This window comes from Sminthopsis crassicaudata, chromosome 3 (assembly GCF_048593235.1).
Source record: "Sminthopsis crassicaudata isolate SCR6 chromosome 3, ASM4859323v1, whole genome shotgun sequence".
Classification (NCBI taxonomy): domain Eukaryota; kingdom Metazoa; phylum Chordata; class Mammalia; order Dasyuromorphia; family Dasyuridae; genus Sminthopsis; species Sminthopsis crassicaudata.
In genome coordinates this window covers 261729342-261756056 of record NC_133619.1, presented here as the reverse complement: position 1 = coordinate 261756056, position 26715 = coordinate 261729342, and the positions used below count along the sequence as shown (strand labels likewise).

At 34.9% G+C, this 26715-nt stretch overlaps 2 protein-coding genes across 3 annotated transcripts in view; one reads left to right on the top strand and one right to left on the bottom strand.

The window, feature by feature from the left end:
* Positions 1 to 565: 565 nt before the first annotated feature.
* Positions 566 to 26715, bottom strand: part of TMPRSS15 (transmembrane serine protease 15) — a 138580-nt gene continuing 112430 nt past the window's right edge. The window contains exons 19-24 of the mRNA XM_074302039.1: positions 21245 to 21294; positions 20929 to 21103; positions 13731 to 13912; positions 9340 to 9435; positions 2649 to 2788; positions 566 to 1186 (exon numbers count right to left, since the gene is read on the bottom strand). Coding sequence (XP_074158140.1) covers positions 1004 to 1186; positions 2649 to 2788; positions 9340 to 9435; positions 13731 to 13912; positions 20929 to 21103; positions 21245 to 21294 — 826 coding nt within the window. The 3' untranslated portion in view covers positions 566 to 1003. The remainder of the gene's footprint in view (positions 1187 to 2648; positions 2789 to 9339; positions 9436 to 13730; positions 13913 to 20928; positions 21104 to 21244; positions 21295 to 26715) is intronic.
* LOC141561261 (uncharacterized) lies at positions 14779 to 20240 on the top strand. Of its 2 annotated transcripts, none has more exons than XM_074300632.1 (2): positions 14779 to 15253; positions 16492 to 20240. In XM_074300632.1, the coding sequence occupies exon 2, from the start codon at positions 18394 to 18396 to the stop codon at positions 19753 to 19755; it is 1362 nt and encodes a 453-aa protein (XP_074156733.1). In that variant the 5' UTR covers positions 14779 to 15253; positions 16492 to 18393; the 3' UTR covers positions 19756 to 20240. The 2 variants fall into 2 exon arrangements, with proteins under 2 accessions (XP_074156733.1, XP_074156732.1); XM_074300631.1 differs by having other exon boundaries at positions 16479 to 20240.

The window sequence follows — 26715 nt, the reverse complement described above, 5'->3', positions numbered from 1 at the left end:
TGTGTGTGTGTGTGTGTGTGTGTATGTGTGTTTTGGTGGAGGAGAAGAGAAGAAATGCTCTGTAATTTCCATTCTTGTTATCATTTGAGTAAATGTTTCTTAAGAGTTAATTGATTCTACTGGCTGATTATTAATAGGAAACACACTTGTGGGGGCTATGGGCTCTAGTATTAGCAGCAACCCACAGGGCTATTCCTAGAATTCAAGGAAGCTCTCTTTCTTCTAGGAACTCTACCAGTGGCAGTGTGAATTGGAGGAATTTTCCCAGAGGGATCTTCAAAGCTAGATGGAAAAATATGAAAAAATTAAAGTCAACATATTCTATATAATTTACTGTACATTTTAATTTGTTTGAAGTTTGTGAATTTTAATAATTTTTTTTAAAGCATATGCTATAGTATTAATGGGAAATCACTTGTGATACAGTGGTCCTTCTTTGGCCAATTTTTAGTCACTACTTTAAATCAATATATAAAATAAATGAAGGATAGTAGGTATATTACATCTAGAGTTGAGAGAATGTAAAAATTATAAATATCATTACTTTACTTATTTAAAAAAATTAGATCAACAGAGATCTTTTTATTTTATGTTTAAATAAGAACAACAGCAGAGGGTCTTTGATATTAGGTCATAATAAAAACCTGGGTATATCATATCTTAACATGTGGACTTAAAAGTTTTTAATTTTACCAGTGCTGAAATGAAAATGCTAACTTTGTATAAAGAGAGAAGATGAAATTTGACTTGTATAGACATATTAATTAAAAAATCATGCATGACCAGAAAAGGAGGTTGGCTTATTGTTTAGAAAGCATAAATGGTGCCAAAAATGACAGCTTATATGTTAGTTACAATGGTATTGAAACAAAATGAAGGGAAGGGTTATTCGTTCTTTATGGAGGTTATGGATGAAAATGATAAAGAAGGCATGGGTGCACCAGGGGAGGAGCTATACACAAAGAAGAGCTGAAGTATAAATTAGCATAGCATGAAGAAACTATCAAAGCAAGATTTTTCTGCTTAACATTGGAGATGTAAAACTTTTTATCCATTTTACAAACTTTGGTATTCGAACATATACCCCAGGACGATTAGGCAATGCACATTGGTATCCAAATGATGTAGCACCAGCAAGAAACCATCTATTATTCTCTTGGCACATTAATGGCCCACCAGAATCTCCCTAGAAAATGAAATGGAAAATAAAGTTGCAAATATGGCAGCTAGGTTTAGTTTTAAGATTTGCAGAGAATAGATTAAATACAGAAATTCATAAATACAAAAACTTCTTAGAATATTTGGCAGAAGCAACACATTAAATTACTATTGCTGTGAAATAAATCAGTTATTTATTCCTACAGCTATCTTAAGTAGGTGTTGATGATGATGATTATAACAATATCTCACATTTCTATAGTACTTTAAAATTTGCAGTGTTTTTTCTTCCAACAATCTTTTCACTGGTAGTTTCCTCAGGATATATTAGTTTGTATTTCATACCTTCAGTACAGCCATAATTTCATCATTTTGGGTATATGTTAAACTAGAACTGGAGTTATTATCTTGGGGGTGTGCAAACCTGTTTTAAAATTTTTTTACATTTCAACATAATTGTTTTCTTTTGAAATTCTATGTACACTTATGCATTTAAAATACTCTAAAATCAGTTCCACAGGTTCACCAGACTAGCAAAAGAGTCCATTTAAGAACTCTTGAATTAGATGGTCTCTGACAGAAAATATGTAAATTAGTCAATTATAGAGTTCTGCATTAGGGCCCATGGATTCTTAAAAACTAAGATCTCCAGAGCTTAAGGTAGGTATTCCAAGGATAATTTCTGGAAAAACATGCACAAGAATCACACAGGATAAGGTGTGACTTGCAAACACTCGAGGCAGTATCTACACTGAATGAGCTCATGAATCCACTGAAATATTGAAGCATTCTAAAAACTATAATGAATTTAGTCAACATTAGATTATCATGTTTAGGTGGCATCAACTTAGTTATTTTACTTTCTCCTAGAACATAGTTTGTATTTGGCCAGCAACCAGTTAATAGCAAGTTTCTTATTTTCTTCAAATATTAAAAATAATTAAGAGTAAATGAATTATTTGCTCTCAAATCATGTCCTTCCTGGACAGATATAATAATCAAAGCTGCCCAAAGAGTACAGCTATATTACAAGCATAGTTGAGCACATCTGGGTCATAAGATTTTGAATTTTGCACAAGTATTTATACCACTGAGCAAGTTTCATTTCAATTCACCATTAAATCAATCTGGTTGATTCAAGGATAATAAAACATAGTTGTAGTGGCTCCAAGAAAAACATCCATGTGAGTTATTATACAAAGCTCCCTGATATCCTATATTTAGCCGAATGCTTGCCTATTTTCCAACAGCAATTATTTTCAGACAACTAGACCACAATCTTAACTCTGGGCTAGTTTCAGAGGTTTGGAAACTCAGTCTTGCTCTACCCCCCCCCCCCCAGGTGTAAAGACTTAGTTCAGTAAGAAAAAAAAAATGATGAGATATTTAGTGTCTCTTTTCTTTTTTGTGGTTACCTTCTGGATGATAAAGAAACATAATGCAGTTAACTACTTATTCTGACATTGTAAGTAGTGCTTTTAAATATTTACCTGACAGGAATCAACTCCTCCTTCTTCATAGCCTGCACATATCATATTTTCAGTAATAATGTATTCCAGCATTTGTTGTTGGCATTTCTCATTTGATATAAGAGGGATTTGGGCTTCTTGTAGTATGGTAGCAGTAGGGCCTGTAAAATGGCAGAATATATCCAATACATTAAAATGATCAAAATGCATTGCACAAAGAACCACCATCAGACTTATTTATTCCACATATCCACTCTCATTACAGAATGCTTGCTGAGTATTTATATAATGAACCAAAATGCTAAAACATTTCCTTTAAGGCATATAATAAAAACCTTGTAGTCCATCTGTGGATTTCATCAAATGAATAAAAATAAAGAACTTCTTTGGGTGCAATGATTTAGAAAACTAACTGGCATTTGGGTATTTTGAGTAATTTTGGCAAGGCAGGAGAGAAATGGTGTATTCATGTGTTCATGTTTTTGTGTGTGTGTGTTTTAAAAAAAGACAACAAAGACTTTGATTCATAGACATGAGTGAAAACTATTCAAAAGCTGCTGTTCTTTAATCATTTGAAGAGGTGCTTATGTATAATATAATTCAGCCTTTTTAAGACTATAAAACAGGTGTAGGTTGTATAGCAGACAGCTTAACCTACTACCATATCATATACAGGTCTAAAAGTAATCAGATTGTGCTCTATAGTGATGGAAAAAAGAAATAAGATACATTGTAGCAAGAATATGCTTCAATGACTTTTATAAAGTAGATTCATCAACAGAAAAAATAAACCCAAATTTTCTGAAACAACAGATCCAGGTGGGATTCAAAGAAAACTGAAGAAGCAGGTGTCTGGTATTTCAGAGAAGGTCGATGATAACCATTTTTAAATTGGTTTCTCAAGAGAGCAATGAAGTTATGGAAGTAGCAATTCATATTAAAATCAGTGTGATGGCTGAATGAATGAATTCATCATTCTCAGTTGAATTTATGGCACTTTGGTCCAGAAAACAGAACAAAAATATTTGTTTTAATTTAAATACAGAATGAACTTTCCATTTACTTCTAATGTTTAGTAACAATCAGGAATGAACTCTCTTTGAGTGGGGATGATGAGTCTGCTGTAGGAGAGCCACTCAATGTTATCTTCTATAAAATCACAACTAGATTTACATACTTCAGTATTATCAGAGAGGTGGAATCAATCTCTTTGGCTTCTTGTAAGTAATTCTGTTTCAATATTTGGTGGAAGAAAAAAATCAGATTTTTAGGAAGAACATCTTTGGGAATTATCACCATATTTACATTTCAAATTTTAAAACTTTTCAATTCTGTTCCCTACCATAATTAATAATTAAAGATTGGCTGTATCTTTGTAACCCAATGCTTGAGACTGACATTTTCTTATGACCCTCTCATGGTTAGAGAGAACAACCACTGAAAGCTGCATGCCTAATTGGGGGCAGAGCTGGTGAGAAGTTGGCAGAGAGCTGTGTGTTCTGTCTTTCAGCTTCAATTATACATTTTCTCCTAGAGGGAGAGAAAAACTCTGGGAAGAAGATGTTATAAAGAACAGCAGGCACCTCAAATATGTCCTTATTCTGAACTTGATATGAGAGACTTCTGGGAATTTCACTTTGGATAACATCAAGGACTTTCTTAGTCAAGTTGAGATCTCTCCCTCACAGTGGAAGAACTCATTCATTCTGCATATTCTCTGCTATATTTATCTATGAATAAACATTTTTTATATGTTGGCTTATATAAAAAGGTTAACTCACTATTCAGTATGCATGATAGTATTTGTGTAACTGGAATTACATGGAAGGAAAGCTTTGGCTATATCAATGTAGTCATTCAATCTCCTACGAGGGACAGTGACCAGGAGCACAACTCAAAACCAGAAAAATATTTCCCCTAGATTAATAATATATTTTTTATTTTAGATTAATAACATTTAGGAGAAAATATAGATGTAATTCTAGCCCAGTACCTCTTTATGATGAGATCTGAGTGGCCAGTTATGTTTATTATTCCCTGCCTGGAAGAAATTAAAGTCTCCCTTGGAAAAGAGTGGGCAAAGGGGCAGATGAGACTCTGGAGATATTTACTATGCTCCCCTGTTAGACATATTTAGACAGACGCAAATAGATACATATAACCTACCTAGGCAATACACATACACTTCGTTCATACATATACATCCAATTTTGGAATATTTTAAAAAAATCTCTAGGTACTTAATTTATAATTATCAACTCATTTCTGCACCAACAATAGTTGGCTAGGTATTTGGCACATTATAGTCAATAAATGGAAAAAAATATATTTGACTGAATTAAATGGAATGGACATGATAGTTTCATAAAATGTATTAAGATGCCATGAAAATAAAGAAACAACTATGACTTGGTCATAAATATTTTTTAAATTGTTTCATTGTTTTTAAAATAAAAAAATCTGCCTTTCTCCCACATACCATCATCCTCTCCAACCTTCAGATTGAGAATGGAAAAAATCCTCATGAAAAACATATATAGTCAATAACCCATTGGTCACAGACAAAATGAATGTCTCATTCATTCTTAAGTTCTTCACCCCTTTATCAGGAGATGGATAGCATGTTTCATCATTTGTCCGCTGAAATCATGGTTGATTATTCCACTAAAAAGAGTTTCTAATTCTTTATTTTTATTTTTTATGAGTTTCTAATTCTTTTGAAGTTGTTTGTCTTCATTGTATTGTTGTCATAAAATATTATCTTGCTTCTGTTTACTTTATATGTGCAAGTTTTTCCTGGTTTCTCTTAAACTATCCTCTTCATCATTTCTTATGGCACTAATATTCCATAATTTATTCACCATAACTTTTTCAGCTATTTACCAACTTATGGCATTCTTTTAGATTCCATTTTTTCTTTTGCAATCTCAAAAAGAACCATACATATTTTTATACATCCTTAGAGTCTGCTTTGCTTAGAACTAATTACAACCTCAATTTGCCTCCATTTTGAAGTTTAGTTTCTTTCTGGAAATGACCAGTAGATTCTTTCTATTTCCATTTTCCTCTTTGATTCTGAGAAAATCTAAGAAGTTTTCTTTTAAGATCTCTTGAAATAGGATACCTTTCTCTTTTTCTCTTTCTGTCTCTGCCTCTGTCACGCTTTTTCTCTTTGGGCATTCATATGATCCAGTGATTCATAAAATTTTTTAGCTCAGTTATTTTTGCTACAAGATGACTTATATTTTCTTCTAGTTTTGATTTTGTTTCAATATTTCTTGTTGTCTTATGGAATCAGTGGCTTTCATTTGTTCTATTCTAATTTTCTAGGAATTTGTTTCTTGGGCATAGGTTTGTATCTCTTTTGTGCCAAGCTGTTAGTTCCCCTTCTAATTCTTTCTTCAAAGATCTTTTTTCTTTTCTATTTTTCCCTAGTCCTCACCTTTCATTGAAAAAAAATTTAACTTTTACAAAAAAGAAACACCCTTTGCTTCATCTCTTCCAGGAATTCTAATTAAAATTTTTGCCTATGCTGTATTTTGATTTTAGGTTTTGCTTGTAGATGTTTTGGAATTATTTTTAAATTCATCTCCTTGAGCTCTCTACAGCCTTTGACACTGTTCACTCTCTCCTTGATATTCTCTTCTTTCTAGATTTTCAAGATACTACGTTCTTTTTTTGGTTTTCCTTTTACCTTTCTGACTGCAACTCTCTGTCTCCTTTCTTGGGTTCTCATGCGGGTCATACACTAATGGCAGGTGTTCCTTTCTTGGATTACCCTCTCTTCTCCTTCTAACTATTTCATTTGGAAATCTCATCAACCCCCATGTATTTAATTACCATCTCTATGATTATTAAGTTTATCTTTTTTGCCCCAATTTCTCTGCCAACCTCTAATCTCCCAAATCCAAATGCCTTTCAGATATTTTGAATTATATTTCCAGTAGATAGCTTAAACATATGTCTGAAATGGAACTCATTTTCTTTCCCCCAAATTTTTCCCACTCCCACTTGCTTTGACTTTTCTATTACTATATGGGTAAATATCATCCTCCCAGTCCCTCAGTATCTGGGAGTCATCTTGGATTCCTATTTCTCTTCTCTCATACCTAAGATGTTGTCAAGGCCTACTGATTTTGCTTTTGCAATATCTCTAAAATACTTCCCCTTTTCTCTTCTGACACTGCTACTACCTTGGGATGGGCCCTCATTGCCACAATTGCAATAGCCTGCTAATTGATCTACATTCTTTCATCTCATTCCAATCCATCTTTCATTTAGCTACCAAAGTAATTCTCCAAAATTACAAATCTGATCATTTCACTTCCTACTCTCCCACTCTTTACTCAATAAACTCCAGTTGTTCTCCCTTTAGAATCAAATACAAAATCCTTTTATTCATAATCTACGTGCTTTTATGGTGAGATTCTTTTTGTTTGTTTATTTTGCATTCTTCCAGTCTATTTCTTAACTTTGTACTTTGATTTTAGGTCAAGACTTTGGCCTTATTTCTAGAAGACATCTCTGGACTGGCCCTAATGCTCCTTTCTTGGGTATTGAGTGTTGTGTTATTTCAGAATCTTAGGGACAGTTCAGGCTGGAGATTTGCAACTTTTCAGTGCTCCTAAAGTACTTTGATCCAGGCAAAAATCTGACCACTATCCTCTGTTCTAAGTTTTGCAAGCTCTTGATCTGGGTTTGGTGTTGAACAGTAATGGATTTCTGGGAAGTTCTGCTTGTTAAGAATCACAATGGCAGATTTCCCTTTTGTCTGAGATTCCTGCCCTAATTATTTCTCTGCAGGAATCTGACTAAGCTGAGACTACAACTATGGCTCAATTTTGCTTTTGGACTCTGAGACATACTGTTGCAGCTTAGCTTCCAAACCTGTATCTCAATACACTGCACGGGGCCTTCCAGTGGAAGGTGCCTAAAAGAATGCTTCTCTTTTGTACATGTTCCCTCCTCAGTCTGTCCTACATATGTTACCAGAAAGTGGATAATAGGCAAAAAGCTATAATTCAGTGCCTCTTCCAGCCTTCCCCTGAATCTTCTGGCTAGATTCTCATCATTGTCAGACTTCTGTGTCTGTAAGAAAAATGATTCATTGTGACTTTTTCTTGGATTTTGCCAAAAGGTTTCAGTCTGATGTGATTTCTAAGTTTTTTCAAGGAATCTGGGAAGGGGTGGCTCTTCTGTATGACTTCTTGCTACTTAGCCATCTTGACCTTTTCTTTTTTGGCCATAAACTATTAAAGTAAATTGAGTATGTTCTCTCCCCCCATCCATTCCATCATACTGTATTTATCTACTGCCTGAAGTTAAGAAATGAACACTTTTAGTTACAAATAGTGAATGAGGTAAATTTAAATGTATAATTTTTTAAAGTCACTTTTCTATGTACTTAAGGGTTTATATATTTTAAAGTACTATTTATTTTTGAACCATAAGCTGTGGTCAAATATATTTTAGTTTTAAATATGATGTACAAACATGTATAAATATCTCTCCATGAGACATTTTTATTCTTAAATTTTATATTTGAAAATCATAATTTTTCAAGTAGAAGGAAAAAGGAAAAATGCAACATTTAAGTTGAACTTCTTTTATCTTTCTAGCCTCATTATACATTACTCAACATTCTGCATTCTCTGGTCTTGCCAAACTGCCCTATTTCTACATTTCTTACACATAGCACTCCTCTTCTCATGTTTGGATTGGTCCTCTCCCCTTCCTGGAAGGTGCGGTCTCCTCATTTCCACCTCATAGAATCTCTCACGTCCTTATGGTATAGCTCAAAGACTACTTTTAACAAAGACTTTCCTTCAACTGTTCATATCCTCTATCCATATGCTGTTTATATAGGAGGATAATCTTTGATTAAGAGATTTTTCTTTAATTTAATCTTTTAAGACCTCATTCAAAGTAATGGGATGGTTGGAAAACATCTTGCAAAGGCAAATATTTACTTTGTTTGGAAACTTCAATGGAGAACCAATTTAAATCCTTAAATTCAGGATTTATTCTATATCTAAGGATATAGAATTATTATAAATTATTATTATTATTATTATTAAAGTTCTTTACTAAGAAGATAGAATTATGGAATATTAGAGATAGAAGAGACCTTGAATATCATCTGAGACTAAGCCTTTTATTTTATGCATGATAAAATAAAGGCCAAAGGAGGAAAAAATGAATCTATTGTTTTTGCAGCATAGAAATACCATGGTCTTTCCCATGGTATTTAATTACTCAAACCATTTTTGTTAAAATGGAAGATGCTTAAAAATGTTTTCCTAGAATGGTTTTGATAGAAGTATTTAATTTCCATTAATTAAAATATTATAATTTAATTTTGGTTCAGATAATACTTTAGTGCCCTTAACAATATTTAGATTTTGATTCCCCAATCTGATTATATGACACATACTTATGTGTCTTGAAATTTTAAATATATTTTAAAATAACACCAAATAAATAACACTTTAAAATAACACATTAATTTAAAAATTAACAAAATCCTTATAAAATTTTTAGGGGTGAGTAGGGGCTGACAAAAAGCATACAATACATTACAATTTTAAAAACATTATGTACACAAACACATTATTAACACAATCTAGCATAATTATGTTTTTATAATTACACTTTTATAATATAATTTTCTAACTATTTATTAGCAAATATTTTTCTGAATTTGATAATTTACCTTGATGTATTATTCTACCCCAGCCTGCAATAAAACAGTTCATTCCTGGAGGAAAGACTTGTATTGCTTCAGGTAGGCAAATAGGCTGTATGTAATCTGTCAAAATAATTAAAAATAAGTATATTCTGAAAAATACATATCTAGCTTATCTAGTTATTATATCTAGTTTACATTTTCATGGTCCTGAAAAGGACAATTTTTAGAGGCCAACTATTTAAAATTTAACAGAAAGAGTTTTTGATTTTGTCTATTTATACCAAATATTTTTAAAATGATGCTACTATAACAAAATGATTTTAAAGTAATTACACATTCAAAATTGGAAATAACCTTAGCAGCCATTTGTTTTAATACTGGAACTTGTCCTGGTCCATCTTACCACTACACCTCCATCCACTTTTAGTTAGATGAGTTAGTTTATATGCAACATGCAATAATAGGAAGTAAAACTGAAAGGAAAAATTAGTAATCACATAGCAGTTATTCACAGAGCATCACAAAAATCAAAGGCGCGTAATTTACAAATTACTTCATATTACAGCCACATTCATATCCTGGTATTGTGTTAAATCAGCAGAAGTCATCTAGGCACTGCAGTCAGGGAGGCCCTTTTAGTCTTATGATACATAAATCTCATTCAAGTTCCAGACATCCTTAGTAACACCAACAGAACACCAAATGGTATTGAGGAAATGATTTGGATATGTTAATCAAAAAACTCAACGTGGCACAGATAAAGTTAGTCTTTTTTCTCAAAAAAAAAAAAAAAAAAAAACTATAAAAATGAGATCTCAATTTCCGGCCTCTTTTCTGAGCCCTCTTCCTTCTTCCTTATAAGGGTCCCTGGGGCTAATTAAGATAAGTGACTCATTCCCTTCCCATCCTCTTCCTTACACTGTCTGCCTTCACCACCCCATCCCTTGCTCTCATGTCATTTATCTCTGTGCTTTTGTCTCTGCCTTTATATGCTTTTCTTCCCAATACTCTCTATGACTAATTAGACTTAAAGTGTGATTGCCTGTCTGGTTCTTGCCTTCAGTCATAGTCTTTCCTGAGTAATTCAAGTATTAGGGGTGTCCGTCCCCTTTTCATAATTTTACAAATTAATTATTAATTCACTATCTAATCTCAAAATAAGAAATCCCCTTGCAACATTCCTGAGAAGTGACCGTTCAGCTTTTTCTTAAAGAATTTCAGAATGAATGGATGTGGCTCTTTTTAACAATGAGGTGATTGAGGACAATTCCAATAGACTTGTGATGGAGAGAGACATCTGCATCCAGAAAGAGGATTGTGGAGACTGAAATTCTAACCCTGGCTGAAACCAGCCAGGAGCCTGGGACTCCACCTACCTTCAAGATTACCAAAAGCCCCCATTATAAAAAGGGGAACCCTGGAGCCCACTCTTTGCAGGAGCCCCAACACATGGCATCCTTACGCTGGACATGTCAGGGTTGTTGTCCACCCCGCACCAGCCCTGCCCTGGCGTCTTTCTACCTTTACCCTTACTTCCAAACCCCAAATAAACTTCTTTTATTAATCTAGGTTTTCGGGTCTGTAAATTCCTTTACAGGGGACTCTGCGCTGCTACTAGACCTCATTTAACTCTGTATCCTTGCGCCGAATACAAAGGGGTTTCAGGGGAGCTCTATTTGACTCCCTGTACCCTGAACCTGCCACTAGACCTCAATTAAACCTAATTTCTAGGTACCCCTTACCTAACTTTCATCAATACCAGTAGATAGTAATCATGTCATTGCTTCTTTCACCCTCACTTCCAGTCTTCTCTTCTTCAGGATAAAGATTTGCAATTCTTTCAGTACTTAGTTCTTCCCAGTTCTTCCCAACTCATGGCGGCGATATAGTGAAAAGGATGCTGGATTTGGAGACGAGTCAGAGATCCTTACTCAGGGTAAGAATCCCAATTTTCTCCATTTAATATCTATATGATCTTTTATGAATCACTTACTTCTTTGTGCCTCAATTTTCTCATCTGAAAAATGATGAAATTGAACTTGATAAGATCTAAGATTCCTTCAGAATCAAAATCTAACATCTTATGAAATAGTCTCATAAGTTTTTCATCTTCCTTTGGGTGCTCACCACTTTATCACCTTAAAATGTGGTGCCCAAATTGAACACAATATTCTAATACTGAGAGGGAAAGAATATATTGGAATTATCACCTCCTTAGTCCTGGAAACTATGCCTCAATGTGGCATTTTTAACTACCATATAGCACTCTTGATTCAAATCCAACTTATAGTTCACTAAAATTTCTAAAACTTTTTTCAGATGCATTACTTATTGTCCATCTTATGCTTTTTTTTTTGAAGCCAAGTTTAGGACATTTATTTCTATTTATTATTCTATTCTTCTATTTCAGTCTACTCTATTGTTGCTATTCCCTATACTATTATTTGTTATATTAGACTTCAGACATATTTTTGAATTCTAATTCAATATATTAGATATACTTCCTAGCTCTGTACATTCTGTAAATATGATACACATTCTTGAATATATTTATCAATGTTTTGGGTCAACAGCACAGTTTAATAGTCTGGCTATTCTGAAAAGATCTAACTATACTAGTTAATATTATGCTTGCTTATATTTCTCCATTTTTTCACAAGAATAGCATCAAAGACATTGTCAAATATTTTTTAAATGTAGGCATATTATGTGTATAACATTTCCTTGATACTTTAAAAAATAATGTCAATCTAATGCAAGAGAGGGTGCTTAGATCAGCAAAACCTTGTTTTAGGGATTGAAAGACAGAGACATTGAAATATAAAGCAGAAAATTTTTATATATGAAACATATATTCTCTATCCTACAAAGGGTAAAAAATCTGTATACCTCAATTGCATGTGAAGACATGCAGAGAGACAATGAACTTGCCTCTAGGATACAGACTGCATTCATACTTTCATCCCTAGCCAGTCATCTACATAAAATTCTCAAAGGAGTTTGAAAAACAAAACAGACTATTGAAAATAGTGGGTTAGTGAGAGCAGGAGCTTTTTATTTAGGTAGAATTTGTATATCAGAGAAGGAAACCTTTTTCCATTTCTGGCCTAGAGGTAAGAAATAACCTCAAATGGAATCTCTGAGGGAGAAAAAAGGAGACAAATCCTTCCAATTATATTTTATTGATTGCTGCTTACATGGTGAAAGAGCTAAAAATCCTTGTACTCCAGCTGAAACATTCATGGTAACACTTCATCTAAAAAGAGCACATCACCATATAAGACAAGCCAGTTACTGAAAATAGACCATGGAGTTTTTGTGTTTTTTTGTGTATTTGTCTCTCCTGTCTCTAGTTCTTTGTTTTTCTGTCTCTCTCTATTTTCATTCCTACTTATTTGTTTTTATATTGGTCTGTTTCTTTTTATCTTTTTGTGTGTGTCTCTTTCTGTGTGCCTCTATGTATATGTCTATTATCTGTATGTCTGTCTGTTCTCTGTCTCTATTTCTATCTTTTTTTTCTGCCTTCTTGCTTTTCTGTAATAAACAGGCATCAATATCTTTAGGGTCCATCTAAATTATCTAAAATCTATCTTAATTCTGAGATTTTTATGTGGTCTTTTAAAATTTTTTAGTTCCTATTAATAGATCTCAACATCTAATCTCATTTCTCTTTCAGATTCCCTTTACAGTATTCATTTAAAGAATCTTGGATTTTTGAGGCATCTTTTTATTTAAACCAATAGCTCATATTTAAAACTGTATATTCAAAATGGTTCCTGCACATTGGTACTATGAGTTAAATAATGAATTTGTTATTTCTATTTCACAGCTAAAAAATCTGAGACTTTGAATAAATTTGGGTTTCTCAATCCCAAATTCAATACTCTTTCTATCATACCACATAGCTACCTCAATCAACATGAGGTAAGCCCCCTACCAATCAAACCTATAATTCTACATATTTTGAAAAGTCACCACAACATGTAGTTTCCAGTACTTTTTAATACGTTACATAGTATATGTCTGGTTTGTTCCTTTGGTATTTTGAGCTCTTTCGAATACAGATCTAGGATTTCTATGTGTTAATTTGGAAAAAGCTCTAAGATAGCTAGAGATAGGTAAGTCATGTATAAGGATTTGGTTCCTTCCTTTTTTAGTATTTTGTTCATTTGATTTCACTGCTGTGGAAAGTTTGATACATTTAGCTCTACTTGATCACTTTTTGGAAAATTACTGTCAGACACCTTAGTTAAATTAATCAAATTATTTTGTTTTCTTTACCCAGTTATATTTGCCATAATGTCTATGACTAATTTCCATATTTTTGAATACTGAACTAATTTTGATAAACTGTTTAAATAAATTCAAACAGAATAGATTTACATAATCATACATAATGATTTATTTTCTTTTACCTGTGTAATTCACTTTGAATTCAAGATGCATCAGGGCAATGTCACTGTCTTTTGTCCGCCTGTTGTAATGTGGATTTATGATAATTTGATCAATCCTTTGAGTTACTGTTTGAGAATTTGTCAGATTCAATATAGAGTGAAGGCCCAGGATTGCTTTCCACTGTGATGGTATTAAATTCCTCCTAAAGGGGTAAAATTAAAAAAAAAATTACAATTACAATCCACCCTGCTTCAGGCATCTTTAGGAAATTCTCCAAAGATCTTCATTTATCAATATTCTTTCAATTCATTTGATTCTCTTAAGTAATTTATAGACTTCTGAATGCCCCTAATATTAGATACTATCACTCCTTTCAGTAAAGAGTATGGACACCAAATTGAAAGCATCTAGAAATGTCTATAGCAGCAGTTAGTTGAAAAGAACCAGGTGGGGGGCCACAAGGGAAATATTAGGAATTCAAGATGGCAAATTTGGGTACATAGTGAATATTTGAATCATAAGGCTTAAATATGTTAATTGGGGAAGTTTTGTATCTACAATTACATGACAGAATAATTTGTTATGTACTATATAAATATATCCTTAATTTCTAACAATGCAGATTAAATACATTCACATATTACATCTTGAACATATATAGGACTTCCTAGTGTTATTGTTTATGATTATTTTCACACCAAAGAATCATCACTGGGCAAGGACTTGCTTGGAGCAGATGAGATGATAATAATTGACAACATAAAGAAAGCCACAACTACTTAATTTCTATTCTATTTTGTTTTCTGTGCAAAAGAATAAGACTTTTACATTGCAAATGACAATTTAGTAAATGACAAACTAGAAATGATTAACAGTGACTTGATACTCAAGATAAATAAGAAGCTAAGATTGCCTTTGATGAATTAAAGTCACTTGGACAAGATATACGCTCAGGTCCTGAAAGAACCAGATATGTTTGTGGAATCAGTGATCTGTGAAAGATTATAGAAAACAGGAGAAATAACAAAAGAGTAGAAAAGGGCAAATATTGCCCTGATTTAGTGTAAAGGGCCTAGAACCGATCTTCTCTGTGCGGAAGGGAGCCGCCCTAATGTCAGTCAACTCCAGAATGTTGCTCCGGGTTGATTAATAGAGCTGCGTGTCTGTGGATGCGTAGAGCTATGAGTCGCCTGGCCATAAAAGGAGAAACCCGACTAGGCATTGATAAGGGAGCTGGCCCCACCCACGATGGGAGGTTTCGGGGAGGGTCCGAGAACCTCTATAAGAGGAATTGCCAGCGGCAACTCGGGGAGACATTTTGGGTGCAGACAATAAAGACCAGTTCTGCTACACGTTGGCTCTCTGTTTGCTTATTCCCCGCTCCTGTCTCCGGAGCGGGGCCGGAGACGTCCGAAGGCTGGTGATAGCGTGAGGCGCGCAGTAAGAAACTTTCAGTTTCCAGTGAAGCTGCAGGGAAGCAGACCCACAACAAGTGGCACCTTGAACAGGGACCTGGGCAGTGTATTCGCTGGAACAAGGAAAGGTAAGTAGAAAGACGCGCTCCTTGATTTTTAGAATCAAGAAGAAGCAAACAGCCTGACTGCTTAGACGCAGTTAGATGAGGCATGGGACAAAAAATAGTTAAAGCCCATATCGAGCCAACAGATTCAGGAGTATATGCTTCATAGCTATATAAACTCCGTAAAAAGAATGGAGTGGATCTTAACTTAAAAGCATGCAGAGCCTGGATAGAAAAAATAGAGCTCTGTGTCTGTCTGTTTATGTTTGTCTGCTTTGAATTTTTTGTTCTGTGTTAAAAGTTAGCAAGCTCATAAGAGATAAGAATTCAGCCTCTGTGTTACTGGCTTAGAAAAATAACAGGCTGAATTGTGGAAATTGAAATTCATTCAGAATAGTAATTCAGAGTGGTTCAAAATGTATTGGTCTTAAAAATTGTTTGTGATTTTAAACTTTTTAACCTGTTGTACCAATTTGTAAGTAAAACAAAAGAAAAAAAAACTTGACTATTTTAAACTGGTGGGAAAGTTTTCTCTGAAAAGCAGATTTTCAAAGCCTGCTAAAGGGGAGTAACGGCATTACAATCTTATCTGCTTAATACCGCCTGGGAAGCTTCTTACTAGTGGCCTTGAAGCACTCAGGCAGAAAAAAAAAAAAAAAAAAACAAAAAAAAGAAAAAAAAAACTATTTGGTTTGCTTCTGAAACATTGGGTAATTTGTTATCATTATGGGTTATGAATCTTGAAGTTTAAAGTTTTAAAAAAAAAAAGGTGATTAAAGAAAAGGGACAAGAGAGATTGATTTGCAAAATTAATTAATAGTTTAAATGAAGCATCTAGTCAGAAGAGTTATTGGTTTGGAAGTGTTTAAAGTATGTCAGAGAAAGTTTGAGCAAGTAGGCATTGGGAAGAGAGAAACAGAGAGATGGGACAGGAGAATAAAGGTGATTTAAGAAGGATTTATTAGTGGGAGCAAATGATTTCAAGAAGAAATCAGTGGGGAAAAGAAGGAACTTGTTGGAAAAGGTAGTCACGGAGAGGTGACTGTGAGACGGAACGTATTTTTGCAGGGGTAGAGCAGCAATAGGAAGCTGCAGCTGTTTCTGGTTGAAGAAAGCAAACTGATTTAAAGGGATTCAAAATTCTTCCTTATATCCAATATTTGAAACCAAGGATTTGTTTTTAAGGAAATATGTTATGTCTTTACTTTAACATCTGAAAACTTTACAACTAAACAGGCTTATTGCTCAGACTCCTCCCTTAGGGTTTCAACAGTGCATGAGTTCTAGCTTGGAGACGGGGTCCTGGTTAGGACGTGGAAGGAGGACAAGCTGACCCTGAGCTGGAAAGGACTGTTCCAGATCCAGATACAGCAGTGCTACATAGGAAAGAGAGTGGACTCTGAGGGTGTGGACTTCCCAACTGAATGCAGAGAACAAGCTGAGACAAACATTGAAAAGCAACTGATAAACTGTGCATGTAAAATCTTGATAGAGGTATTGAAACCTCACTATTAGATAAAATATCTATTACTGACACCTCCCCCTCCTACAAAACATCCTCCATCAATCATAAGAGTTCCTAAAACTTGTACCAATAATGTAACTTTTCCTCCTCTGATGAATTGTGTTAGAAAGAAAAGAACCTGGTATGACACTTTATTTGGTGGTGCTGGAACTGGTTTCGGTATAGTTAATTCAATAGACCTTGAGATCTTGGCCAGCAGACTGCGCAGTGCTGGACAAGCTGTTTCTCAGGCTTTGACTGTAAATGCTCAAATAGTTGCCCACGACGATCCTACTCCACCAAAATACATTATAATATCAAGGCCAATTTCTACAGATTTTTGATGATAGTATTATTACTAGTTTGGGTTTTACTGGAAATATTAGTAAATTATTTAAGTGGACCAAATGCTCTTTACAAAATATGTATACCTAGATACAAAAAGAAAATGCTCAGAGATTGTTGCAATGTGGGATTATATGTTTAATTTACCAGAAGCATGGAAAAACAATGACCTGAAAATGCTATGTGTACTTTTTTTTGGTGTACTGGAACTATTGTGTATTGTCAAGTTAAGATATGGGCTGTTATGTGTTAATTTCATGTATTACCTTTTGTCTTACCTGATTACTTTGCTTTACTTCATATATATGGATATCCTAAACAGATCTTAAGTTATGAAGAAACTATTAGAGTCTAATCAGCACGCATTAAATGAACATCAAATACAGACTCTTATAGCTGCAGGACAACTTATCAAGGCCTCTCATTTAGTAACATCGGATACTAACCACCATTGGTATGATAGCTACCATTTATTTTAATAGTTTAGCCATACCCATATTATTATTATTGTTCTTTCTGTAATTATGTATGTGTAATTGTCATATGTATTGGAAAATGAAATTAATTTACTCTAATTTCACCCCACTAGCCCAGTCCTCTTATTATTTTCGTGATCTTAAGGCCAAATGATTAAGAAATTTAAAATTTCATATTAGGATTATAAGCTCACTCAAATCTAACAGGCCTCAGCTTCCAAATTATGGGAACTTGACCGTTCCATGAACTCTGTATATTTTTGACACTAGATGCTAGGAACTAGCCATTCCTAGAGATGTTTGTGCTCCAGAGAAGAGTGGCTCCCTCCCTGGGCATAGACAATTAATAAAGAACTGTCAAGATACAGACGATACGGAACGAGTCAACTAGTGAAGCCATTCCGTACCCCGCACCTGCACAGATGTATGTGCCAAACCCTTATATAAATTTTTGGCAAAAATCCTTCTTTGTCTATAGACATGATAAGAAAATTAACTAGAATGAACAGAACCTTAAAAACTATGCTCATTAAACAAAAAGGGGGAATGGGATGCAAGAAAATAACTCAACAAGATATTGATAAAGCTCTCTTCACTATCAATTTTTTGAAATTTGACGATGAGGGATTAACACCGGCCATGAAGGCTTTAGTTGAAAATACCATGGGTAATAAACCAGAAAGAAAATCAATGACAGAAAAATCAGAAAATGATTCCAAAGAATTAAGATTGGAAAAGATAATGTATAAAGATGAGAATAACGTTTGGAAAGGCCCTTACAAAGTTATTGTGAGAGGCAAAGGATTTGTTTGTGTCTCAACAGGGGAAAAGGAGAAAAGATGGATCCCGATCAGAAGGAAATACATGGAAAAAATACAATGAATGCTGTGAGACAGAGACGTGCTGATTTGCCGAGTTGTATAGATTCAAGGTTGGGTGTAGTTTTTGGTCAATTAAGGGAATGCAGTACAGGACTAATGAGGAAAAGCATATCTTTGCAAAATGGCACTGTGAACTTGACGTTTTGGGATCGGAATGCCGATTCTCACACTCAACTGATTGCTCCTGTATTCTATTCTAATCATGTCCTACAGCCACATCTGTGGAAAGTGGGATTAGTTACAAATAAGATAAAGATGCAGTTACATATATCTAATAATGAGGACAGGGAGTTGACTTTTACCCAATGGCATCGGGTTTTTGGCAACAAGAATTCCACTTGCAGAGGGGGAGTTTTTCCAAATAGTACATTGTGTTATAGTTTTGAAGGACAATTGTGGACTTTGGGTAATGCTTTGTTCCTGATATGCTTGAATTCAAACTATAAGATAACCAAAGCAGAAGGGGAGTACGTGGTAGTGTGTACAAATGGGACATATACAAATGTTATAGGAGGTATTGAAAGATCATTACTGTATGATAGCACTCTGTTTTTGCTGGAAGTGCCACCGTTTACCGTTCATCCTATTTTAGCTAAGAACTTTGCAATATCACCAGCAGAAGGGGTTCTTCGAGGACTATTGAAAAATCTGCACCATAGAGGAAAACGGGAAGGTGGCAGTATGTTTTTATCACTGGCGGCCTTGGCTCTGAGTATCACAGAGGAATTCCAGATAAGAGAACTGAATACACAATTAACTATTGTGGCGGAGAAGCTGCAGAAGTACATGACTGAAAATGACTTGGCCTGGAGACACCAGGAGGCCATAGACTCTATGCTGATTTCTCAAATAACTCAACTGCAATATGTTTCCTTGGAGTTAGTGAAACAACAAGCTTTGTTGTCCCGATATGTGAAACTTACTTGTAGCTTTTTATATTGTGCCTCTTGTATTTTACCTGTGTTATATAATTCCTCTGATTATGCATATCCTGAACGTCTTTTACGTAATGCTTCTATGCAAACGTCTTTACAAAATGAATTAATGGCCCTTGACAAAATTATAAATGGATTGGAGAATGTGACAATTGATTTCAATAAGAAATGGGAGGAATCGACCTCCTCGTTGATGGCATGGTTGAATGGGCTTGACTATCACAATGTAATTCACTGGTTAATTCTCGGGTGTGTTGCCCTCGTCCTTGTGTTATTTATGTTGTGTTTTTTGCCTTTAATGATTCGAGCCATACTTTTTGCACTACGTCGGTCTCTGATAGAACTGAAGGCAGCTAATGTCTTAAATGCCAAAGGAGATTTGTAATCAATCCCTGATCAATGAGCCTAATGTTGTACATGTATTTTGATATTATCTATTTGTATTTCGATTTCTGGTGCTCTGAATATTTTCCATTTTGATATTTTCATAATTGATATTCCTGGTGCTCTACCTCCATTTATGTCCTTCCGAGTTGTGATGGCTGTATTAGACCGCCCTCTTTTTAAACAAAAAGGGGGAATTGTAAAGGGCCTAGAACCGATCTTCTCTGTGCGGAAGGGAGCCGCCCTAATGTCAGTCAACTCCAGAATGTTGCTCCGGGTTGATTAATAGAGCTGCGTGTCTGTGGATGCGTAGAGCTATGAGTCGCCTGGCCATAAAAGGAGAAACCCGACTAGGCATTGATAAGGGAGCTGGCCCCACCCACGATGGGAGGTTTCGGGGAGGGTCCGAGAACCTCTATAAGAGGAATTGCCAGCGGCAACTCGGGGAGACATTTTGGGTGCAGACAATAAAGACCAGTTCTGCTACACGTTGGCTCTCTGTTTGCTTATTCCCCGCTCCTGTCTCCGGAGCGGGGCCGGAGACGTCCGAAGGCTGGTGATAGCGTGAGGCGCGCAGTAAGAAACTTTCAGTTTCCAGTGAAGCTGCAGGGAAGCAGACCCACAACAATTTAGAAGAAAAACAAGTATAGACTAATGAGCTTGAGTCAGTAAATATCTAGAAAAAGAAGCAGATTTTAGAAAGAACCATCATAGACTGATCAAGAACAAGTCATGCTATATTAAACGTTTCCTTTTTTTGATAGAATTACAAGTAAATGAGGAAAGTGTTATAGATACAGTTTACTTATATTTTAAAGAAGTTTTGATAAAGTATCTCATACTATTCTCAAATAGAAAATGAAGAACTATAAACCAATTAATAATTTAATATAATGGATTCAGAAATGGTTAGATAGTTGGATTCAAAGAGTAGTTGTTAATAGTTTAGTATCAACATGGTAACAGTTCTTTACTGGAGTACCTCAGGAATTGTACTTGGCCCTTTGCTGTTTAATAGTTTTATCAGTGACTTAGATAATGTTAAACATGGTATCCTTATGAAATATGTAGATGACATAAAGCTGCGAGGAACACAATGGTTGACACTCTGACTGACAGTCGAGCTCCAACTAACACTAATATACTTACCTAGACCTAGGAGCCTCCAACTTACCCATATACACAATGTGCTGCAGAGACCAACCACTCATTGTTAATAAGAGAAGCACCACACAAAAAGTGTCCATTGTATAACAGGGAAACCATCCAGGGCCATGACCCTTCCTTGGCATTATTCCCACCAACAATTTTATGGTTGTTTTCTTGAGTTACTAGTTGTTTTCCACAAGCTATTAAAAATAAAACAGAATGAAAGAAACAGGTAATACAATTTGGTTGGTTTTCCTTTAATAAATAGTTATTTATTAAAATATTCTTTTAGGTAGTATAAGTTGAATTAAAGTTTTGAGAAAACTTGAAAAAATACTTACGTTTAGGATTGCAGAATAAGTGAATTAGTGAATCATTAAAACATTTTTCGCTGTAACAGAAGAATAGTTATTACATTTCAAAAATGGGAACATAGTATAGATGTATGGAATGATTGTTCTGTCCTTTCAGTTGTGCTCAATTCTTTGTGATCCCATTTGGGGTTTTCTTGGCAAGGATACTGGAGTGGTTTGTCATTTCCTTTTCCAGATCATTTTACAATTGAGGAAATTGAGGCAAATAGGATTAAGTGACTTGTCCAGGGTCACCTAATTAATAAGTGCCTGAGACTGAATTTGAACTAAAAAAAAATAAGTCTTTCTGACTTCAGCTCAGATGCTCTATTCACTGCAGCATCGAGCTGCCCAGCCAAATATAGAAAAAGAACCAACACCATTATTGTTCAGTCATTTTCAACACTTGGTGATCCCATTTTGGGATTTTCTTAGCAAAGACTGTGGAGTGGTTTGCCATTTCCTTCTATAGCTCATTTTTATAGATGAGGAAACTGAGCCAACAGGATTAAATGACTTTCTGAGGGTCATACAGTAAGTCACATTTGAACTCAGGTGTTCCTGACTCCAGTCTCAGCATTGTATCCACTATATCATCTTGTTGCTCTTGGAATGTAGATGCATATAAAAGTTTTAAAGTAAAACACATTAATTTTCTTTTTTTTTTCTTATAGAAATGATTACATTGTGTAAAGATTATCTCGATGAAATAAAACCAACATGATTGAACTCATTTATTACATAAAAATGTCTTTGTATGTCAATTTAATTTCAAAATAGCCAAATATTCATTGATATAGCAATTGAAATTAGGAAAATAAATAAGGCAAATTAAATTTTAAGTGACAAATCTATCCAGGAATAGACAGCTTGAAATATCAAGAACAATCTATCTAGATTCTATAACCTTACTTTCAGCTGAGTCAAAGGAGAAAAGAACATACACATATACTCACAAATATAATTAAGTACAAAAAATACATTTCATTTACCAGGGTAATGTGAGAAAGAATAAGGGGGGTTAATGGGAAAATAGGTATAAAGGAGGAGTTAGTTTTAAGCAAAATAATCTAAGGATGTATAAAAAATAGTGCTTTTTGAGATGACAAAGTATGGGAATTTGAGAGGATGCCTACAAATTAAGGAAGAGCTGAATAAGTTATAGTATATAAATGTGATGGAATATTATTTTTCTGTAAAAAATTTTCATAGAAATTTGGCAAGACATAAATGAATTGATTTAGAGAGAAGTGAATAGAATTAGAAACTTCAAAAGTATTAGGAACTTTGTTCAGTGTGATTATCAACCACATTTTAGAGTACTCATATTTAAACATGTAATCTATCTTCAGATAGAGAGATGAAGAACTTGGTACAGAATGAAACATTTTTTGGAGGACTATGGTTAATGTGGAAATTTGTTTTGTTTGACTATGCATATTTGTAATGGTGATTTTTTTTTTCTTTTGAGAAAGTCAAATTTATTTTGGTCCTATTTTGTAATTTTATTCTACATTACCCCCAAAATGTTGTAAAATTGTCTAAGCCATTTTTTTTCTGAGTTAAGGTCAAAAGGTAAGCTTTCCTCTCTGTGCTAAGTTGTCCCACAAATCATCTTAATTAAAGGAACATATTGACCTGACACATCTTAACTTGCCTGTGTATAATTAAGAGAGAACTGCTATTTCACTAACAAGCCTTACAAGATGAAGATGGGTTCCAGGAAGTCTCCTTTCTCTGCAATGCTGTCTGTTCTTAAAGAAACGATTATTGCTCTGACTAACTGTAAGGGTCCTTTAAATGGGAGGCCCAGTGCAACAGGAGATTGAGTGGCCCAGAAATAATCTCTGTGGATATAGGACCGCCCTGTGGGTGGGATCCTGGCCATATTGAGATAGCTTGGTAATGGGTGACGGTTCTTTCGCTGGTTGGCTGTGCATGTGACCTCACAGGCCCTTTATAAGCCCATTGAAGACAGCAGTCGCTCTCTTTAACCTGGCTCCCTAGCTTGGGGTAGCTGAGCCAAGCTGATGGATAGCCGAGAGAGGTAAGGAGTTTGGTAGTGAACACCTGGACTAACAAACCATGCACCTTTTTACCACTCCCAATAAGCTTTCCCTGGCAATTAGATGAAAGGAGTAGTTGTTGTGAGCCTGCATCCCAAACTTCCAGACAATCATATTGTTTTCTATCATTTACGACATTTCAGATTTTGGAACCAATCATATTATTTTATGGTCCCTGTTCCTTGTTCTCTTGAACTTCTCCAAACTATATGAAAGCTAGTAAGCCCTAGTTCATAGTCTTTTGACTGGTTGATTGTTGTCCATTTTCAAAAAGAACCAAAATGACATCTCTATGTTAGAATTGAGTTACTGTGTGTCTGGCTGTGGCTAATCAGACCAATGAGCTCAGAATGCTCGGCCTCAGGTTGGACACAAATAGTCCCCATGAACATTTGGGGTGGATTCTCTAACTTGGCAGATCTTGAGTTTCTTCTGGGCTAATTCAGATCTGCTTTGCTCATAGAGCACAGCATCTTTTCTGTGAGGGTATATACCATGTTGGGAGATCCTGTGTCAGCATCTCTTGTGTCAATCATTTCTAAAGTACTTAAGAGAGACCTTGAGAGTGTCCTTACATCACTTTTTCTGACCAGTCTGTGATCTCTTGTCCTATATGAGTTCTCAATAAAATATTCTTTTTGGCAAGCATACATTTATCATTTGAACAACCAGCCCAACAGAGTTGTGCTCACTGTAGTAGGGATGGAATGGTTGGCAGTTTAGTTCAAGAAAGGACCCTGGTGTCTGGTACCTTATCCTGCCAGATGACCTTCAGAATCTTCTTAAGACAATTCAAATAGAAGCAATTCATTTTCCTGTATGACGCTGGTATGCTGTCAGGTCTTACAGGCATACAACAGTGAGGTCAGCACAATGGCTCTGTAAATCTTCAATTTGGTAGTCCTCTCTCACATTTTTCTTTGGATCCTCTCAAAAACTGTTAGCTCTGACTAACTGAGGAGTTAAGAGATCCTTTTTATAAATAATTGCTAGCCTTGCCCATAAATTTAATATTTGCTCAGAACTTTGTGTCTTAGTTTACTTTAATTTCAATCACAATATACTTCCGTCTCAATTGAATGAGAGAAGGAGAAAAAACAAATTTGTGCTATTTTGAAAAATAAAATATAATAAGAAAGAAAGAAAGAAAAGATTTGGGATAGCTGCTATGTTGAATGGGATAATGAATTTATTATTGAGGTATAAAAGGATTATCTTATTTCAGGAGGGCCCAGTTACATTTATGTAACATTATCTGTAATGGACTCAGTTTCATGCATAGTTCAGCACCATTTCATGACTTTCTCCAACTTTGTTCAGAATTATGATAACAGAATGGTGATAATGGGAATATCTAAGATTGAGGATTAACAAGATATGTTCCCTGGTAAGATAAGTAGCCAATAGGCTCAAGAGAAAAGGTCAATTGAACTGGTTTAGCAAGGGATGGGAACAATAGTATAGCTAGTAAAGGTGATGACCCAAAAAAGAATTAATGTGTGTAGTAGTCATTAGACCTCAAAGTAAATATGAAGAACAGAATTAAGATTTGTAAAGTACAGGAAAAAAGTGAATGATAAAGGACTATGATCAGATAAAGGAATTTCAGATTTCATGAACATGGATGTGGAACATTTTTGCAGGATGGCAAGATCAAGATTATGGATATCTCTGAGGTGGAAGAGTAGGTCAGTGGAAATGAGCAAATTATAAAAATGAGAAGTTAGAATATTGGAATACCAGTATGTATGGTAAGCATACTAGTTTGAAGGCAGGATTTGGGGAGAAAAGAAAGATACTCAACGCAATGAGGGAAATGTTAGGGATAGCCCAGACATGGGACCATGTGATCCTTCTCACTAAGGACAACACAACTATTCCTAACCCAAGCAGTCCTCAATCTGTCCCCACCTGGCAAGATGGAATTCTCTCATTTCAGAGTGAGTAGTTGTGTTCTATTGAAGAATAGTTGTATCATTGACTGCCCAAGTCAAGTGTACAACCTCCCAGAAATTATGTCTAAGACAAATTGATGCTGCCCTGGAAGGTGGAATGACTATGACCAGGGGGTTTCTTGAATCTTGTTTCTAGGAAGACTTAACTGATGGGAATATACCATGATAACTAACTTATCAAATGCATTTCCAGGTGGAGATAAAAGTGAGGTTAGAGATTGGGGCACTACATCCAGAGAAAATAAGCTTGTATCCTTACTGTATATCCTTGTTATGTTAGGGTAAAGTAAATATCCTCCCTTGTAATGTTCAGACATTCATACGTGCCTCATTTCATCCCAATATCAAACTTTCATTTCAATTTCAGACTTGACTTTAATAAAAGGTGAGCTTTGAAAAAGTTTGAAAGTTTGAAAGAAGAAATTTCAGCATTGGAAACCTGAGGGATATAACTTTAAGATCTATGTAGGGCAGCTTCTGGAAGCTTTTATTTTGTTGGGGGGAGGAATCAAGATAGAATTTTCCAAAACGCGACCAGAGGGTAACTATGATGGAACCAGAAGGATGAATTATGAGTCTTTACTAGACATTAGCCATATGTTATAGAAGTAAATTCTATAAGGTTACAAAAGATGGACCTAACTAGCAATTACCATTGTATTTGTATTGAAATAGATTAATATGAAAGCCAAGAAAAGAAGAAAATTTTCTTGAAGGAGTTTAAGAAGAGCAATTGATATTAAGGGAAAAAGTTGAAGTTGAGTGCTAAACTACACAAATCATTTAAATTATGACTTGTTAACTTTCTTTTTTTTTTTTTTTTTACCAGATGCTGTACTTTCTTTATCAACAGTTGAAATTTTATGTTCACCAATAGTAAAGCCATTTTAAACTCATCTAAGAGCCTTTTGTATTTAGTAATCAAGGGAATAATGACAGCAAAGAAAACTTCTATGGCTTTTTTCCTACTGTGAATCTGGACTTTAGGAAAATTCAGAAATCTAAAATGGCTTATAATCTAATGGGAGCTCCATAAAACTAAAACTTTCACTTGGAAGTGGAAAAAATAATAAATTTAAATATAAAGGAAGGCTATTAAATTCCAAAGTTTTTCCAAACAGAGATGCTTCTGCAATATGGCCTTCAAGAGGCCCCAAACTCTGGAGGACAACAGTAGCAGCAGCTTATAGAGTGCCAATGATTCTGACCTGTAGTCCTTACAAGTCTCATCCAATCTAAATCAAGAATATCATCACCAACGTCTGATTTTAAATTTGGCTATTTTCTTGCTGTGGCCTGAACCTGATACCCTCTCCCCTGTATATTGGATAAGGAAGGAAAGCCTCGGATATCCCAGTTATCTTTGGTATTTTGGCTTGGGAATTTCTCATTTGATGCTGCTGGCATCCTGGTGAAGGACTTCATTGTGCATTTGGAC